A 19,531-nucleotide genomic window follows, 5' to 3' on the forward strand; every position below is an offset into this window, starting at 1 on the left:
CCTGATTAAAACAATGAATATAAATTAGAAAAATATTTGTTGCCACTTGAGATAAAAAAGAGGCAATAATTAACAAATCGTATGGGTTCAGTATCTTAATACAATCACAAGTTCGATTAAAGTGTGACGAATGAGGGCGTACTTTGTTTTATGGAAGGCCATTTTTATTTGGACTTTTTTAAACACAAATCTGTATATATATATATTAGTTTAAATTTGGATTTCTTTTTATGTAATGTATTTAATTATATATTTTATTGCAAACTAAACTTAAATTATGCTATAAACAGTTAATTACCATTGGTTTCATAGCTTTTGTAATATATTTGTTTACGGGCGCTAACGGCGTATCGTAATTTCGGCCACGTTCCTTCTTCGAATTCGCGGTAAAAAAATCACGACATGAGGTGGTAAAAAATTGCGTACAGACGTTAAATTCCAGATTTTGCACGACGCAACATCAAGAAATGATCTTTCAATATATTCTGAACATAGGCCTACTGCGTGAATTGAATTAGGTTAAGAGCTTATGCCACGGTGAGGGCGATTTTTGCCTATGCCTACGAAGAATATATAATGTTTCAAAAGAATTTTATTTTAATTTGGTCCTCACAAAAGAAAATAATAATAGTTAGGATGACTATAACGAGGCATTTAATAAAAAGGCAAATTGCCTTAAAATGTAAATGTGACATGTTTCGAGAAACTATTCTCATCATCAGAACAGTAAACAACGCCTAGAGTGCTTATAAAAATAATAATAATATTTTTTAAAGTTCGCCAATTTATTCTGATCTACATAAAAGTTGAAATCGTTTCTGTCAAGCAAAACATAATTGTTGTCTGTAACTGTTGTTATTTATGGATAATTTATAATGATATCATACTAGTTCGTCCGTAGTTTGGTTGACCTTTAAACTCTGATACTATTGAATCTTCTTAAACGCTAAACGTCGTTAGACATTGCGCGTCTCATAGTACGTTTTTGAGCAAGCATCGCATGTGAAAAATTCTGTTTCCTTTTTATGTTTGCCATCCATGTTGTTTTTGGTCTTCCTTTTGGTCTTTTGCAGAACTTCTCTGCGTGCGATCTTAGCTGGTGTGTTTTCATTTAAACGGAGCAGGTGAACATACCATGTCAGCCTTCTTTTTACATTCTTACTCCACTCAATTTATCCTGTTCTTTTGTACAGATCTTCATTGTTTAATTTCTCTGGCCATCTTATACCTATTATCCTCTTTAGGAATTTTCTTTGAAATATATCGATTTCACTCTGTATGTATAGTTATATTGTCATTGTCCAGATTTCACAATTATACAAAAAGATGCTTGTGATGTATGTAGTCAGTTCTCTTACGCCTATGGCTACTACACTAGTGGTAAAGTAAAAGACTATAATTGATACAGTATTGGAATACCATCATCTAGATCTATATTTTGTCAAAAAAATTACCCAAATACAATTACTACTACATTTACTCACTAAAATTGGGTGATTTAAGATTTTGTTACAAATTAATAGTCATTCTTAGTACACAATAAATAATTAACTAGTTAATGGAACAAAATTAGAAACTGGTGATGGTGATCTACAAACCAGTATTGTACAGTGTTCTCCCAATTTAGAAATCAATTCTGGACAATTAAACGAGGAATCCTATTAAAGTGATAATAATGAAAGTGTAATTGGAAAGTGTAAGATATTATAAATAAAAATAAAAAAAAATGCATCACAATTTACAAAATATAGTCTCTGTCTGATTTTAACGTTAATACAAGTAGCTAGGCCTAGCCTACAGTACCACTATACTAGTAGTACTAGGACAGTTGTTTACACAATTTTTAATACAGATTGAAAGCAGTTTATACCAGTTAATATTGCTGGTAAAACCGGAGAACACTGCTATGATACAATATTATATGTAAATAAAAATAAAAATAAAATAAATAAAACTTTAATACATATTGAATCCATTGATTGTTAACAGCAGCTGTGTCTTTCACATATATACAGAATGAATTGGGAGTGTAAATAAACAAAACCATATAAAATGAATAAATATTGTCATTATAAACATTAATTGTGAATAAGATTTTAGTCTACATACTATTTAAAACAAATAATTGAGCCATCAATACTTTTTTTCTATTTCAAGATCCAGAGAAACGGTGTCTCATCCAGAAAATAAAAAATTATAATTCACTTAGACCTAGGTCTTTTCAATTAACAGAAGAATTTCCATCAATAAACCTAAATTATCAATAATATTATTATCAGGTAGGCCGAATAAATAATAAGCCGAATCACTGGATGTTCAGCGCGCCGCGCGTTCCGGGTTACTTACTACCAATCACAGTATTTCGTCGCATCTATAATAACCAAATGAGGGCGCTAAGTATACATAGTTCAATGAGTTTAGTTTAATTATTTTTCAAGCAAGTTAGGTGGCGCGGCGTGTAAAACGTAGTCTCCTGATGATGTGGACTAATCTTCGTGAGTTCGAGTCCCAGTAGATGACTTTTATTTACTTATTTCCAAACGCGAGTGTTGCCACACACAGTTAATATCAAACTCCTCGAGAATTTACTGGACGCAATGTTCCCCGAACCACCGGTAGATGGCGTTGTACACGACTAAAGCGTTTACGGAAACACACTCAATTACTTTCGTAGTGAGAAATCAGGTTATGACCTAAAATACTGTAGCCAACATTTTGACATTGTATCGCATGGAACGCCTTAGAATGGTTTCAAGAGGGTTGGAAAAGCTGAAAAACATACGAAACTGTATATACAATTGCATTAGTGTCCTGAGGACCAACAGCAATTGTGTGCAAACACCAGACAAACAGCACTATTATAAATTGACAGTACATGTTTTACGTGCAGTCAACATGTTTTAAGTTCCAGATCATCAGTGGTTATGAAATGAATCGATTTGACCTACTCTGATTAACGGTCCAGTAACTTTTAATTGTGTATACAAGCTTCCCTCTGAGATAGTGTTATTAAAATGATTGAACGTTACTGTTACTACGGTACTGTATATCAAAATGGATTTAAACGTGTATGTAGGCAGTTAATATCATTCTCGGTATAGCTAAATGGATCAAACCGACGAAATGGCTTTACCTGCTGCGTTTCTTTAAATTAAATATTGTCGAAAGAGAACAAACCAATATGATATTTGTTTTCGCACCTGAAAACTTACCATAATCTTAGTTCCTTATTTGAATTAAATTAAAGAGATAGTTAAAAGTTTTATTGTTTAAAACATAGGTATATTATTGTAATATCTTGTTACTATGTTTATTCAACAACGAAAGAGAACATTATATTTTACATTTTCTCTTTTAGTTTAGTTTTATCTTTTTTTTTGTATTAACATTTTGTTGTAAGAATTTGAAATTGATTTGGGCAGCTTTTGTCATCTTGCACCCGATTCTGCTACTGTCCACAGGTGCTATCTGTAAAACTATAGCAATTTATACACGTTGCTGTCTGCTATAAATGCTGTACTTTTAACACACGGTACACTGTCTGGGCAGCTGTTGTCATCTTTTGTCATCTTTTGTCATCTTGATACATTTAGGCCTATTTTACGCTTATTACAACACCTATTTCTACATTCCTCTTCGCTTGCGATATTGGTATGGAGGCTGGCTACTATTTTAACAATATGTATATAAAAGATTTTCTTAAAAAATATAAATTATTTTTTTATATTTTACAACAATTGGTGTTGTTACAATTACTTTCCAATTGATTTGGTTGGCATTGATAACAGAATGAAATAATACATTTTCTTTATGACTTACCTTGATAAAATTAAGTCTTGATACATTATCAGTTCATTATTAATTTTATCGTAATTTGGAACACAGAATTCACCAAGTGCTATACAATGCATTCTCCTATATTTATTTTTAAATGTATGGTTCCGAACGTAAAATGTTGTGAGTATCAGGATAGATTTTAATAGTTTGTAGAATGTTGGCATATCGTTAAGAATTATATTTCAGTATTATTTTTTCCAATCTTAACTGTACAACATTAGATAGGCCTACGAATAGTATTTTGCATTTCAGGTCAGGGCTAAGTGGCATAGTTTATGTTACTAAAATCTCATATGGCCCTATGGTTTATATTTAAACAATGGCAACTCTCCCTTTAATTGAATTTGAAAAAGGAAGTAGAACATCTTATATTCAGAAAATTATCACACGACTAACTTTACATAAATGAATTGAACCGCTTGATAGTTTACGGTTCGACGTGATCTTGTATTAGTACTATACATTCTCTTCTGTTTTGTTGACTATACATAAACATCATGTACTGTCAATGTATACTCGTGTTGCTCGTCCAGTGTTTGTTGGTCGATGCTTCCACAATTACTGTTGGTCCTCAGGACACTAATGCAATTGAAGGAGGCAACGTAACTTTGTATTGCACTGTAGACGAATTAGGATGTAACACGGTCATTTGGCATCGATATCGAGAAATATCAGTTAAATACAGTGAAAACAGAACGATAGAATCAAGTTTAGATATGCCTGATCGTTATAAAATTACTGGTGATGATGCTGAGGGAACATACAACTTGCAAATTACAGGAGTTACCATAAACAACGAAGGAGGCGAAGAGTACCAGTGCACAATCATGAGTAGTGATGGTGTGTTAGTCGATGCAAGTGAGCCTGCAGCTGAACTTAATGTTTATGAGGAGCCAATGTCACCAACATGTACTGTGCATTTAAACCCTATAGTAGCTGGCGATAATGTCGAATTTACCTGTTATTTTGCAAGTTCGATACCAAAAGTGGAAATGAATTTAACGAGTAATTCCAACACACTGTTGAGTGGGATTGTTGATCCTGCATTCGTCAATCAAGGAAGTACCAGTTCAACCTCTTTCGCTGTTACAGCAGAATATGACGGTGCTGTGTTAAGATGCACTGTTGATAACCAGATATTCAATACGCCTTCTGAATGTTCTGTTACATTAAATGTTAAACATAAACCTGTCGTTGAAATCACACAAAATGGGACGCTGTCTGATGGAAACGCTTCGTTTAAGTGTGGAGCTGTTTCAAATCCTGATGCTACTCAATTCAAGTGGAGTCTGTGTCTTGGAGACACTGACATGGAATGTATTGATCCTGGTGAAGGAACACTGACACTTGAAACAAGGGGCTTGTCAAACGAATGCGCGGTTTTTGGTTCTATGACATATCATGTTTTTAAAAATGAAGAAAAAGAATTACCAGTATACCTCATGATAATAGATGACAATTTGATCATCTATGACAATATGTCGGTCACTCCATGTTTACTAGAATGCTCAGTTATGAATGAGATTGGAGAAAGTAAAGATAATTTTACCATTGATAATACTGTGTGTGTAATGGCTGTTGAACCGACCACGATTTTGGCTGAAACCTCAAAACCTACGACATTGTCTCTGTTGTCATCGAGAGTATTTAGGCCTACCGATTCCGGTGATCAAATGTCAACTAAGAACCCTGTTTACTGTAGTTGTAATGGAAGTTTAGATGGTTGGGTTTACTTTATCATTGGATTTACTTGTGGTGTCCTTTGTCTTCTTGTATTTATAATGGTATTGACGCGTCTGAAACACAAAACCAACAAAGATGCTAATAAACCAGCTCAAGAAAGGACGGAAACGCCAGAACCAGAATACGAAAATGTAAACAAAATATCTCCCAACAATGACAATTACATGGACTTAACAACCAGTGACGTCACGGGCGCAAGTGCGTACATGGAATTGACACCGACATCATAATAACAACGAAAGCAGACAAGAGTATAATCAAGCACACACGGTGTTTGTATAATAATAGAACCAGGAAGGAAATAAACAAAACAAGTATTTAACAAAACAATTCAGTATAGGCTAGGCCCAGATTCCGTAATACCTGCAAAGAACGCAAACGCATTATTTCAAGTTCCCTCTTGTATCAACATGGACGTTAGAATTGAATATAAACCTCTATAGTGCTTCAGGTGATAAACGTGACAATGTTTTTTATGGAAGCAGAACGTTCGTGGAGTTTTTCTATTACCATGTAACAACTTAAATAGGCAAAAGCGTTCAAACCATTGTAACGTGAATAGAACAGCTAAATTTCAGCTGAACTATGAAATAAATAATCCTCTACTTTAGAAGTATTGAACAAACAACCTCAATAAAATACATGCGCAGTGACGCAATTACGCATCCTAAGGCACATGCCTAATGACCTGGAAGTACAAATTGAATAATTTATACTGTATAATAATACAGTGTAGTACCTCTATTGTATTACAAGACAAACAACTGAAATACCGTAAAACCCAGAAAAGAAGCCCATGAACTGGGCTTCTTTTTTAGGACTCTTGTGTGAGCCTTTTTTGAGATAGATTTGTTACGATACTTTTGCAAACTGAAAAATGAAAAATGCTGTAAATGTTGTGAATTATTGCTACAGTAGCGTTCTAGTAGAAAAATCATATGAGGATATTAAAGAGGATAAAAATAAGAAAATAACGAAAAAAATGTAGAAAATGTTTAGAGATTCTGTAAGTTTTGCTTCTTAAACATTGAATGAATAAAGATGGTGGTTAACCACAAAAGAAAAAAAATCATATTATTTAAGACTACAATAAAATGATTTTTTTAGACATTCTCTGTCAAATTTACGTATTTACCGAAGAAACAGACAAGAAGAAGATACAAGGTGCAATCAAAGTACCATTTAGAAAACATTTTTTGTAGGTTTTTTAAGCAAGGATTTTTTAATTTCCAAATTGTAATAAATATTGTGGAAATAATTATGTTCTTCCCACGTGTCTGTAAAAAAAACCCAATTTAGTCTAGTTTAAACTAGGTCCTTATTGTCAAGAAGATAGACAATGTTGACGTGAGAGCAGTAGGCCTACTATGACGTTTCTAATCGAGAGTAAATTATTATTTCGAAGGAATTGATTATTAGCAACATAATACTTTTTTGCAAAATATTATTTCGAGGGGACGCTGTACAGTCGTATTTCCGAGAGAGGGCGTATTAAATTAAAAGCAAGAAGCAACTACAAAAGTCATATAAGATCATATAGTGACTATGATGTGATCAATTAATTATACTGAACTAATATTTTATTAATACTATCATAAATGGTCCAGTATTACTTTACTATATGCATTTATATTGTGCATCTTAGCTTATTTCATTGCTTGAGGACATTTTGTTTTTGTATTTATTTCAATAAGTGTGTTTTTAATCATTCTATTAACGTCTAACTATTTTCGTCATGTGCTGTCAATTTATACTAGTGGTTGTCCAGTGTTGTATCTGTTTGTTGATAGATGCTTCTACAATTATTGTTGGTCCTCAAGACACTATTGCAATTGAAAGAGGAAACGTAACTTTGTATTGCACCGTAGACCAACTTGGAGGTAACACGGTCATTTGGCATCGATATCAACAAACAGCAGTTAAATACAGTGAAAACAGAACGATAGAATCAAGGTTAGATATGCCTGATCGTTATAAAATTACTGGTAATGATGCTGAAGGAACATACAACTTACAAATTACAGGAGTTACCGTAGACAACGAAGGAGGCCAAAAGTACCAGTGCACAATCATGAGTAGTGATGGTTTGTTAGTCGATTCAAGTGAGCCTGCAGTTGAACTTAATGTTTACGAGAAGCCAATTTCACCAACATGTACTGTGGATTTAAACCCTACAGTAGCTAGGGAGGATGTCGAATTTACCTGTTATTTTCTGTCACGAACTCCTCTCACGTATGTTTCCGAGCGGTTGAAAATACTTTAGGAACTCCCTTGTGACATAAAAGTATACACACAAAATCCACAAAGTTGTAAAATAACTCAAAAACAAAGCTTTAATTTCAATCAACTTCAACTTTTAACAATCCAGTAAGCACTTTAAACAACAGCTTCACAATAACTTTACAATATAATATCCAACCTCTAATCCAACAACCTTCTTCAAAATAAATGCTTCAATCAAAATCCTTCTCCCCTTACAATTGTCATACTTCCCCTTATATACAATATGTTCATAACCTTCTAGATCATTCCTTATACTTCTCATTATTACATGATTACAGTTTCTATTAATAGGACTTCTGGAATGTTCTTGATTGTTCTTATTAATTATACATGGTTTCTTAAATCAAAACATCTAATTCTAGAATGTTCATGTAAATACTATGTTACTCTATATGTTAGGGAATGGTAATTTATTACACTCCCCCCTCTTTCTGAGCTCAAAACTCTTTCTTGGAGTTTTGAGGGGCAAGTATACACGGACGTGGCAAAATTTAACCCACTCCTAGTCTATAAAACTTAATTACACCATAATAACATACAACATAATTATTAATGAAAACTAATAATGAACCAACAATATTCATGTCAATTTGTCGGAATGGTTCACTAATTATTGGCATAGGAATCATCTGGGCCTTCAATTTAGTTTTATACTTTGAAGTTTTCTGACAAATCTCACAAGTGTTGCAATATTCAGTCACATCCTTTCTAATACCAGGCCAAAAGAATCTTTGCTTTATCCTATCTAATGTCTTTTCCCTACCTAAATGACCTGCCAAAGGAATATCATGTGAGACTTTCAATACACTATTACGGCAAGGGTATGGAACTACTAATTGCTCTATTGGTTCTGTCTGGTGTTTAGTGAAAACCAGCCTAAATAAAATTCCATCCTTACAGACTATATTTATAGTGTCATCATCCTTCTGTACTAACATCTGTTCTCGAAGTGAAATTAAAGTTCTATCCTTAACCTGATAATCCTTAATTTTATCTCTGCCAATATCTAAAATGTCTAATTCACTATCTTGGCTAGATTGAGCTTCCTTTGTTTTTGCAAACTCTTTCCTAACTTTTCGTTTCTCACTTCTGGTTTTATGAACTTTTTCCTTGGGAGGGTTGTCACTGAGTATTTGGCCATCTAAATGTCCAAATTCTTCTTGAAAATTAACCACATCATCTAACTGATGTGAAATAACCCCAGAAGCTTTTTCCGACTTTAATTCGTTTTCCTCTCTTAGTTTTTCTTTTCTAGCATGATCTCTAGTGGCAACAAAACTATGCCTATCATGATTCCTATCCCCCTTCCCTAATAAGTCTCTAAATTTAGGAAAGTCCCTACCAAGAATTACATCTCTTGGTAAATCGCTGCAAACGCCAACCAACAAATTATGGTCTTCGTTATTAACCTTAATATTGACGAATGCAGTAGGATAGGCTTGGACATGGTCATGGACGCACCTGCATGTAATTTTAGCTTGCTCCGCGCGATTAATTTTCTTAGCCGCTACTAAATCAGAATGAACAAGTGTCATATCACATCCAGAGTCTATCAAAATTTCACAATCACATCCTTCAACTAGGCCTCTACAAATGTAAGGTGTACATGGTTTTGAAACAGTATCTGTTTTTGTCAACAAAAAGCCATCCTTACTTCGACAAAATCGTTCTATGTGGCCTACTTTTTTGCACCGTCTACAAACGAGAGGTTGTCTAGCATCAGATTGTGATTTATGAAAGTTATCAGGGGGATTATTATTACCCTTACTGTCAACTTCAGGAGTGCCTTTCACTGTTTTCTCCTGGTTGTTTCTATTTTCGTGTTTTCTATTTTGAAACTTTTTCTCAAAATCGATACCTTTTCTAGCTTGAAAATAATTATCTGCTAATTCCGCAGCATTTAATCCCGAATCTGGTTTATGTTCTTTAACCCAAATTTGTACCCCTGTGGGCATAATATCTATCAATTGCTCTAAAATAACAATTTCAGCTAAATCATCTTTGCTTTTATCAGCAGGCCTAGCCCACTTAGTAAATAAATCTTTTAACCTAACATACATTTCTCTATAACTTTCTTCACTTTTCTTTTTAATTGACCTAAACCTTTGCCTATATGTCTCTTCAGTTATGTCATACCTTTGTAATATTGCTTTCTTCACTATGTCGTACTGGTTACTTTCTGTCACTGGTAGTGATGCATAGGCTGCTCTTGCTTTGCCTGTCAAATGAGGTATTAGTTTTACTACCCAGTGTTCTTTTCGCCACTCATAGGTGTTAGCAATACGTTCAAACGTAGTGAGATAATTTTCAATATCATCACTATCAGAAAGCTTTGCAATCTGAACTTCCTTCAATCTCATTATGTCTTTTAATCGTTTCTCCTCACTGTCCTTTTGCTTGTCCATTAACGCCATTACTAATGCTTGCTGTTTCTCCATATCTTCCCTACGTAAACGTTCTTGTCTTTCCATATCTTCTTTGCGTAAACGTTCTTGTTTCTCTATATCTTCCCGACGTCTTTCATTATCTTCTTGACGTGAACGTTCTTGTTGTTTCATCATCTGCTGCATCATAATATTCTGCTGTTGCATTTGCTGCTGCATCAACAACAAAAAATCTTTTGAAAATGAGTCAGCCCCTGTAGGGTTATGTCCACTGGTTGGTCCAGACTCTTCTGCCTGTTGTTCAGGTTGAATTGATTGAACTGATTCTACATCCGAATCAGTTTCATCGCCGCCGCTGTATTCTCTACCGGATCTTGTTGTTGATTGTTTATCAGCCATTTTTTTTAATCTGGATGAGGGTCTTGTTACTAGTTAATCGTAGTTACCGAGACGTTCACAAGTCTACTGTTCCAAATAAATAATGTACTGTTCTTAAAACAATGTTTGTGTACTTACGATTAAACAAAACGTAGCACTACGGCTTCCGTATAATATCACAGTATCGTAAGTACCGCTTCCTCAAAATATCAATAAAAGTACAGTTGATCCTAAAACAGCCACCAATCTATGGCAAAATACAGTAGATCAAACTGCTACCACAAAATATCACAACCGTAGATAAATACACAGTTAAGTCGAACAGTAGATCGAAATAACCGCTGCCACCAAATTAGGCTGAACACCGCTGCCACCAAATTATGTCACGAACTCCTCTCACGTATGTTTCCGAGCGGTTGAAAATACTTTAGGAACTCCCTTGTGACATAAAAGTATACACACAAAATCCACAAAGTTGTAAAATAACTCAAAAACAAAGCTTTAATTTCAATCAACTTCAACTTTTAACAATCCAGTAAGCACTTTAAACAACAGCTTCACAATAACTTTACAATATAATATCCAACCTCTAATCCAACAACCTTCTTCAAAATAAATGCTTCAATCAAAATCCTTCTCCCCTTACAATTGTCATACTTCCCCTTATATACAATATGTTCATAACCTTCTAGATCATTCCTTATACTTCTCATTATTACATGATTACAGTTTCTATTAATAGGACTTCTGGAATGTTCTTGATTGTTCTTATTAATTATACATGGTTTCTTAAATCAAAACATCTAATTCTAGAATGTTCATGTAAATACTATGTTACTCTATATGTTAGGGAATGGTAATTTATTACATTTTCAAAGTTTTATACCAAAGGTGGAAATGAATTTAACGAGTAATTCCAACACACTATTAAGTGGAATTGTTGATCCTATATTCATCAATCAAGGAAGTACCAGTTCAACCTCTTTCGCTGTTACAGCAGAAGATGACGGTGCTGTGTTAAGATGTACTGTTGACAACCAGATATTGAACATGCCTTATGAATGTTTTGTGACATTAAATGTTAAACATAAGCCTATCGTTAAAATCACTCAAAATGGAACGCTGTCTGATGGAAACTCTTCATTTACGTGTGGAGCTGTTGCAAATCCCGAGGCTACTCAATTTAAATGGAGTCTGTGTCTTGGAGACAATCACATGGAATGTGTTGATCCAGGTGAAGGAACACTGAATCTTGAACAGGACGACTCAGAAGGCTTGCCGACTGAATATGAGGTTTTTGGTTCTAATGTATCTTGTCAAGTTTTAAAAAATGAAGAAACTGATTTACCAGTATACGTCATACTGATAGATGAAAATTTGAACATCCCTGGCAACATGACGGTGACGCCATGTGTACTAGAATGCTCAGTTATAAATGAGATTGGAGAAGGTAACGATAATTTTACAATTGACAATACTGTATGTGTAATGGCTATTGATGAACCGACAACGATTGCGTCAACCAAATCAAATCCTACCACATTGTTGTCTACAACTATGTCACCATCAACAACTACTGTACGTGATGTGGAAACTACCGGTACTCCGACAGTAACTACTGAAGAGGATGCCACGACAACAATAGCTACCGGAGAGTATGCAACGACAACGGTAGCTACCGGAAAGGATGCCACGACAACGGTAGCTATCGGAGAGGATGCCATGACAACGGTAGCTACCGGAGGGGATGCCACGACAACGGTAGCTACCGAAGAGGATGCCACGACACCGGTAGCTATCGGAGAGGATGCCATGACAACGGTAGCTACCGGAGGGGATGCAACAAAAACGGTAGCTACTGGAGAGGATGCAACGACAACGGTAGCTACTGGAGAGGATGCCATGACAACGGTAGCTACCGGAGAGGATGCAACGACTACGGTAGCTACTGGAGATGAGGCCACGACAACTGTAGCTACCGGAGATGAGGCCACGCCAACTGTAGCTAGAGAGACGACTGTGGCAGAAATGACCACAAGTTCAGTTCCTAATGACAACAAGGCTGATGATACTGGAGGTGATAGTGGTTTAGAGAAAGGAGTTATCATTATCATTGGCTTAGTTTCTGGTATAGTTGGTTTGATTCCATTTAGTGTTATATGTTATCAATTGAAACTCTTTTTAAAGAACAAAACCAAGAGAACTCCTTCTATCGACGCATCTCCAGAAAATGGGACACAATAAGAAAATATAAATAAATAATATCTCCCACGATGAATATAATACAGAGTTAAATAGTGACGTCGCAGATGCTGATTTGTACATTGAATCGACTCATGATATAACGACTAACCAGACAATTTAGTTGAACCTCCACACACAATGTATAATGTGTGTAAAATGTGAACAGAAACATTGATTCTCTGAATAGGTTGAACACAACAAAAACGTTCTCATCACGTGACCTAATAATACTGTCGCTAAGCTGTAATAGAAGATACATACTTCTAATTCAAACTACATACGTCGCATTTAAATTTGATTATTGTGTTGTCCTGTGCCTCCAGTTAAACCTAAACTATACTTAATTTCTCGAAAATTCTTAAACCTATAGAAAGTTGCAGTCCGCTCGCGAGCCACTTATATATATTTGGGATAAAGAAATAATTTTGAAATCTGTACATATATAGTAACACAATTAAAATAAATTTGCAATTTACGGAGTTCGTGCGTAATTGAGATTATTTCGATGGAATTAAAACGATCCGGGGATGATATTAGGCCTATATCTGGAAATGATATATTCGTTCCCGTTAGAAATATCTTTGTTAAATTTGTTCAACGCACGTTACATAACATAACTTAACATACATTACGTAAACATGTGTTAATCTGTAAATAAATAATTATGTATTGTCTGATTTAAAGCATTTTGTCGTTTATTTTTACCTGCTTCTATTATTGCCCGGTTTTTTCCCATTATCTCTTAATAATCTCAGCTTTTTTATCGTCAGAACTTTGTTAGTTTATGTGAGGGCGCCCCAGCAGAGTAAATAAAAATCCTCATGATCGCGAGGTTTTGCACATTTTTTACGACAAAAGAAAGAAATAATAATGGTAACTGTTCTTTCGCCACATTATGGTTATGTTGTTTTAACAGCATTGTATAGCTGGGTTATGGTTGCATTTCTTGGTGTTAAAGTTGGCCAGGCTCGAAAGAAATATGGAGTAAAAGTAAGTAAACTAGGCCTAGCCTAGGCCTGTATTTTATTGCATGCCTAGCCGAAGCCGGTTGTTTGTACGGCGAAGTGGTGCGAGCAGAAGCTGCTGTTAATTAAGAGTACTGGGCCTAGGCCTAACTATTACTAGCTAGGCTTTATGGAGGTTTTTTTTCTAACCTAGACTAGCTAGACCATATGTAGTAGCTGTTAGCCTAGTGTATATAGCCTAGGTCTTGCTACCTACACTGGTGGTGGTGTGGTGTGTCTGTGTGTCTCTGATTTTTGTAGTTACTCACTCACTCATAAGACTTTTCTCAATAAATTAATAATATTAAAAATAATTAGGCCTAGCCTAACCCGAGCAATATCTACTCTTTTTTAAACTAAAGCCTACTCTAAAAATGTTGTATAACTAATAATAGGACTAAAATAGAGAGATCAAAACCAACAAGATGTGCATTTGTCATTCTTTTTTTTTCATCTTTTCTTTAGTATCCAGTAATGTACGATACGAAAGAACCGATTTTTAACTGCTACCAAAGAGCTCATCAGAACACGTAAGCTTTAACCATTTTTTTTCTTTGTGATGATGACAGAGGAATTTTGTTTAAATGATGGGAATAAAATATATAATGTTTCAAAAGAATGGTATAATTTGATTCTTGCAAAACAATATAATAAATAAATTCTTTTCGCCAATTTATTCTGATCTTAAATAAAAGTTACGATCGGTTCTGTCAAGCAAAACATAATTGTTGTCTGTACCTGTTGTTATTTATGGATAATGATAATTTATAATGATATCATACTAGTTCATCATTATCAGAGATGTAAACGACTGATTGATTGACCTTTAAACTCTGACCTTCTATTTTGCAGACTTGAACAAGTTCCACATTTTCTAGTGTTCCTTTTAATTGGTGGAATTCAACATCCGGTATGTATTAATGTTTGTTGATTATTCTTTCTTAAAGCTCTGTACACTATCAAACTAGTTTGACAAAATGGTTTTTCCCCAAATATGATAGTGATGCCCAAATATGGTAGTAATATAACATAACATCATGTCCATATATACATAACATTTTTTTTGTCACATTAACTTTGATAGTGTAAACAGAGCTTAAAAGTTTGCTTGCATCAAAAAGCATTGTTAGTGTTAATGCCACGAGGCAAATCAATAACTATAAAATGCTTTCAAATGTTGTCCCTAAGTTACTAAAAAAACATTTATTTTGCATCACTGTGTTTTTACAGATTTTTAGTGCAGTATGCGGTGTGATTTGGGTTTGTAGTCGGTTCTCTTACGCTTATGGCTACTACACTGGTGGTAAGTAAAGACTCTATTTTTAGGTTTACAATAATTGATACAGTAGGAACCAGAATGCCTTTTAGTCTAGATTCATATCATTTGTCAAAGGATTTTCCAAATACATACAAGTTGTACGAACTATCTGGGCACTAAACTGTGGCTTTTTAAAGCAGTTATTTTTGTGTACTGTGTTACTAGTACGAGGCAAATAAACATTCTTACACCGACCATGCAATTGCGGCATGAAATAATCTTCCAAACAATATAATTAAAACACAATTTAAAAAACACCAAATATATACCATTTTAATTCTTCATCATTTGCATTATTTACTGGAAAATGTTTGTGTCTTTTTAAACATGTTTTAACTGTATAATCTGTGATCCACAAATCAGTACTCTCTACAGTGTTTATTGTGATTTTTAAAAAAAGACACGGTGAATTGGTTTCTTATAGAAAAATAAGGAACTATAGCCGTTATTGAGCCTGATTTTTAGTCTACAAAAGAGAAACTTAAGATAGAAAATTAATTTGAATTACTGTTGGTTTCGTCATTTTACCCTTTTTATGAGTTGTTACAAAATGTCAATATAAAAGTATGAACACAGTAGGCCTACAAATATCTTGGAAATTTTCCTTGTTAAAACTTGTAACAATTTTTTACATTTGGTCTACGTTTAAAATAGGTATGCTATTAGACAAGTATTTTATTTTATGTTATATTTTCAAACATCATAGTCTACATACTTAAAAAAAAAGATAATTTAGCCATCAATTTTTTTTTTCTATTTCAAGATCCAGAGAAACGGTTAAACGGTGTCTATGGTTACGTAGGTCTGTTTGGCTTGCTTGCCTCTACTATCTCTTTTTCTCTGCATTTACTTCAGTTTCTTTAAGTTTAAAGTATGCATGCCTCTCTTAAAGGACCACAAGTCTGTTGTTAACTTACAGCGTGGTCCATATTTAGAGGCATGCTAAACTTCAACTTCTTATGTTACTGTAGTTCTGCAGACCCACGTTTTAATTGAAGAGTCTGTTAGGATATGAGATTTGTAAAATATAATTTATAAGCCAAGAATCATTTTTTTAAATTTTGCAATTACGATTTACCAATTAGATTGTCTTTAATTGTAAGCAGATCTGTATTTAATTTAGAAATCGGGACCAAGAATATTTGTTTTTATGCAAAATTAGACAAAAAATAAAAAAAAATTATTATTACCGTTTACAGCTTTCAAATGTTAGTATGTATTAGGTTACTTTCTGTAGCATATGATTTACATATTAATATTTATGATGTCGTAATTATTAATATTGTATTTTAATGTGAAATTGTAAATTTAATGAACGCCAGCTGCATCATGTATGTTTAGTGAATTAACGGGATTGCTGACAATTAACAATAATTTTGCAGGTTGTGTTTGAGATGGAACGAAAGTGAGCGAAGGGTGTGGTTGGGTTTATTGAGAATCTGAATGATTTTATTTCAGGAATATAAAAAAAAACCTTTTAAATTATGTATATGTATGGTAATATGGTAGTTGAAGTAATCACCATCTGGGGCATTATACACATCAGTTTTTACATTCCCCACTCTTTATTATTCGAACCTTATGTTCTCCTGTAGCAGATAGACTACCCATACTACAGTATGAAAGTGCAAAAGATACTTGGACCATGTGACGTAATTGTGCTAATGTATAAACACATAATATAAGGCACATACAGGCACGTAAATCTGTGAGATAAACTTCATAAAACACAATACCCTGAAAGGTTAATTTCAAATATGCCTTCATTTGGGCTGCCTTTGTGGAGGACAGCATCTCTTGCATTGCTTTGTTGTATGATCATGGACCTGGTTCATGGCATGATGCTGTATATAATGCATCCTTGCTTTTGTCTAAACCCGTATTGATTTACAAAGGAACAACACTGAAACACATCTATGTACACCTGTAAAAATATTGTTAATTGTGGCCATCCACAATATTGCAATAACTTAGATTTTGTACTGTTTGAGCTTAGCTAGAAAATAATATTAATTTTAATGACTGATTATTTCTGTCCATTCTCTTTATTTCCAGTTCGTTCGCCATCCATCCCTTTACCTTTCTGCGTGTGCTTGCATTAAACATTCCAAGTCGAAATTATTATTAATTCAAATATTGATATTATAAATTAAATATTGTATAAAGAATTTCTAAGATTAAGCACATTTTATTTGATTATTTCATCTGACTGTTTTTTAATGGTAAATATTTAATGTCAACATTTGCAAAACGATAATTTACCTCTTAAAAACCTTATAAACTTCCATAAATGTTTGTATTGAATGAGTGTTGGTTATTTAGTTAAGAAGAAAAACTAAACATAATTTTAGAATTAAGACTACTGAACAAACCGCCGAAATGTATTAATTAATAGCAAATAATAGCCTGGCAGTCGGTGACCAGTTCAAGAGAACGTTCTAGTAAGTACCAGTAACCAAATGACATGTTGTAAATTGGTTTTTAACTGGTACCAGTTATATGGTAAACTAATTAGCGTACTAGTGAATTTGCTTGTAAACCAGTTATCATAATGGCAAACTAGTTATCATACTTGTTAACCATTTATCGCAATGGTAGACCAGTTATTGTGCTGGTAGACCAGTTATTGTACTCGTAACCTAGTTATTGTACTGGCAAACCAGTTATACTGGCAGACCAGTTATTGTATTGTTAAACTAATTATTGTACTGGTAAACCGGCTATCCTACTGGTAAACCAGTTATTGCACTGGTAGACCAGTTATCGTACTACTGGTAGATCAGTTATTGTACTGGTAGACCAGTTATCGTACTACTGGTAGATCAGTTATTGTACTGGTAAACTAGTTATTGTACTGGTAAACCAGTTATCGTACTCTTATACTAGTTATTGTACTGGTAAATCAGTTATCGTACTAGTAAACCTGTTATCGTACTGGTAAACCAGTTGGTCGTACTGATAGACCAGTTATCGTACTGGTAGACTAGTTATCGTACTGGTAAGCCAGTTAGCGTACTGGTAAGCCAGTTAGCGTACTATTAACAAAAATAGTTAGTTAATTTAAACTTGAAACTGTTCGTCTTACTATAGCATGCGAAACTGTTCGTCTTGCTATAGCATGCGAAACTGTTCGTCTTGCTATAGCATGCGAAACTGTTCGTCTTGCTATAGCATGCGAATCTGTTCGTCTTACTATAGCATGCGAAACTGTTCGTCTTGCTATAGCACAGTATTTTCATAGTAAAGCATTTCTATTGGAAGAAAATAATTGACTATAATTGTATTGTATGATGATGATGATGTATGCATTCCATGGACATCCATTTAAAAATAATTATGGATTGTAAATTATGTGAATTTTAATATTGTTTATTATAATTGTGTAGATTTTAGAATAGAATTAAAGTAAAAACGAATTTATTTACAATTTTCAGTTTTTATTTAATTTATATAAAAGTACATGAGAAGTGTAATATCGTGAGTCAATGATACAATTTGTGTGCTTAAAAGTTAAATTTAAAATTGGGAGAACGATCTAAAACTATCTACCGCCATCTATTTTAAAATACATCTTTAAACTTTCTATTTAAAGTTGTAATTAGACAATTGTAGTGTGAACACAGTCTTATTGACATTACAACAAAAAACAGCTTTTACCTGTACGATTTCTGTAGCCCTGTTCTGTCTCAAAAGATGTATGCTACATGTTCTCACGCCCGAATGCAAATTTAAATTGTACATTGCAAAAACATTGTATTGTATTTAGTAATAGTATATGTCTTTTTTTTGCATTTAATTACACGGATTGAAAGCACACTTTGGTCAAACACGGCGCCCCTATACCAGCAAAACATCAAAATAGGCCTATCGGTAAGATATCGTAGTCATGAAAAATGAAACTAATTAAGAGGGTTCAAAACTTGTGGTCAAGGCTAATAATTATGATATAGCAATGCAGATCCTTAGGGCACAGTAAGTCTCCCATTTCTGGTTAGATTTCAAATCTGGCCTTGCATGGTTTAAAGTTTGATGAAATGTTTCAGTCAATTAAACCATTTTGCACGGTATATAAATCGTGCGTTCTAGATGTATATTAGTCATGATGTAATCTAGAACGGAAACATTTGTGATTTTTATGTAGGTATGGGATGCATGGAATATGCATAATAACTCATGTAAATGCAATACTGAAAAAAACAGGTCCACTATTCATAATTATTGAATAAGAGAGTCGGAATAGCGTCTCGACAATTCGTCGAAGACTATATCCGTTATTCAAAATTTAAATAATGTACACGTTTTTAAACTATATACTAATAGTAACTTATTATCGAAGTCAT

At 33.8% G+C, this 19,531-nt stretch overlaps 1 protein-coding gene across 1 annotated transcript; it reads left to right on the forward strand.

Moving 5' to 3' along the window:
• The first annotated feature begins 13,687 nt into the window (after window positions 1–13,687).
• On the forward strand, window positions 13,688–18,599 carry LOC140054205 (glutathione S-transferase 3, mitochondrial-like). Its single transcript, XM_072099112.1, has 5 exons — window positions 13,688–13,859; window positions 14,339–14,403; window positions 14,726–14,783; window positions 15,104–15,176; window positions 15,955–18,599. The coding sequence occupies exons 1-5, from the start codon at window positions 13,740–13,742 to the stop codon at window positions 16,053–16,055; spliced, it is 417 nt and encodes a 138-aa protein (XP_071955213.1). The 5' UTR covers window positions 13,688–13,739; the 3' UTR covers window positions 16,056–18,599.
• The last annotated feature ends 932 nt before the right edge of the window (window positions 18,600–19,531 follow it).

The sequence above is a fragment of the Antedon mediterranea genome, chromosome 7 (genome assembly GCF_964355755.1).
Source record: "Antedon mediterranea chromosome 7, ecAntMedi1.1, whole genome shotgun sequence".
NCBI lineage: Eukaryota > Metazoa > Echinodermata > Crinoidea > Comatulida > Antedonidae > Antedon > Antedon mediterranea.

Excerpts from the sequence above, each read along its gene's own strand:
- LOC140054205 (XM_072099112.1), top strand. The coding sequence starts at position 13,740 with ATGGTAACTGTTCTTTCGCCACATTATGGTTATGTTGTTTTAACAGCA. Across the intron at positions 13,860-14,338 it reads GAAAGAAATATGGAGTAAAA|TATCCAGTAATGTACGATAC; the intron begins GTAAGTAAACTA and ends TCTTTTCTTTAG. Across the intron at positions 14,784-15,103 it reads TTGGTGGAATTCAACATCCG|ATTTTTAGTGCAGTATGCGG; the intron begins GTATGTATTAAT and ends GTGTTTTTACAG.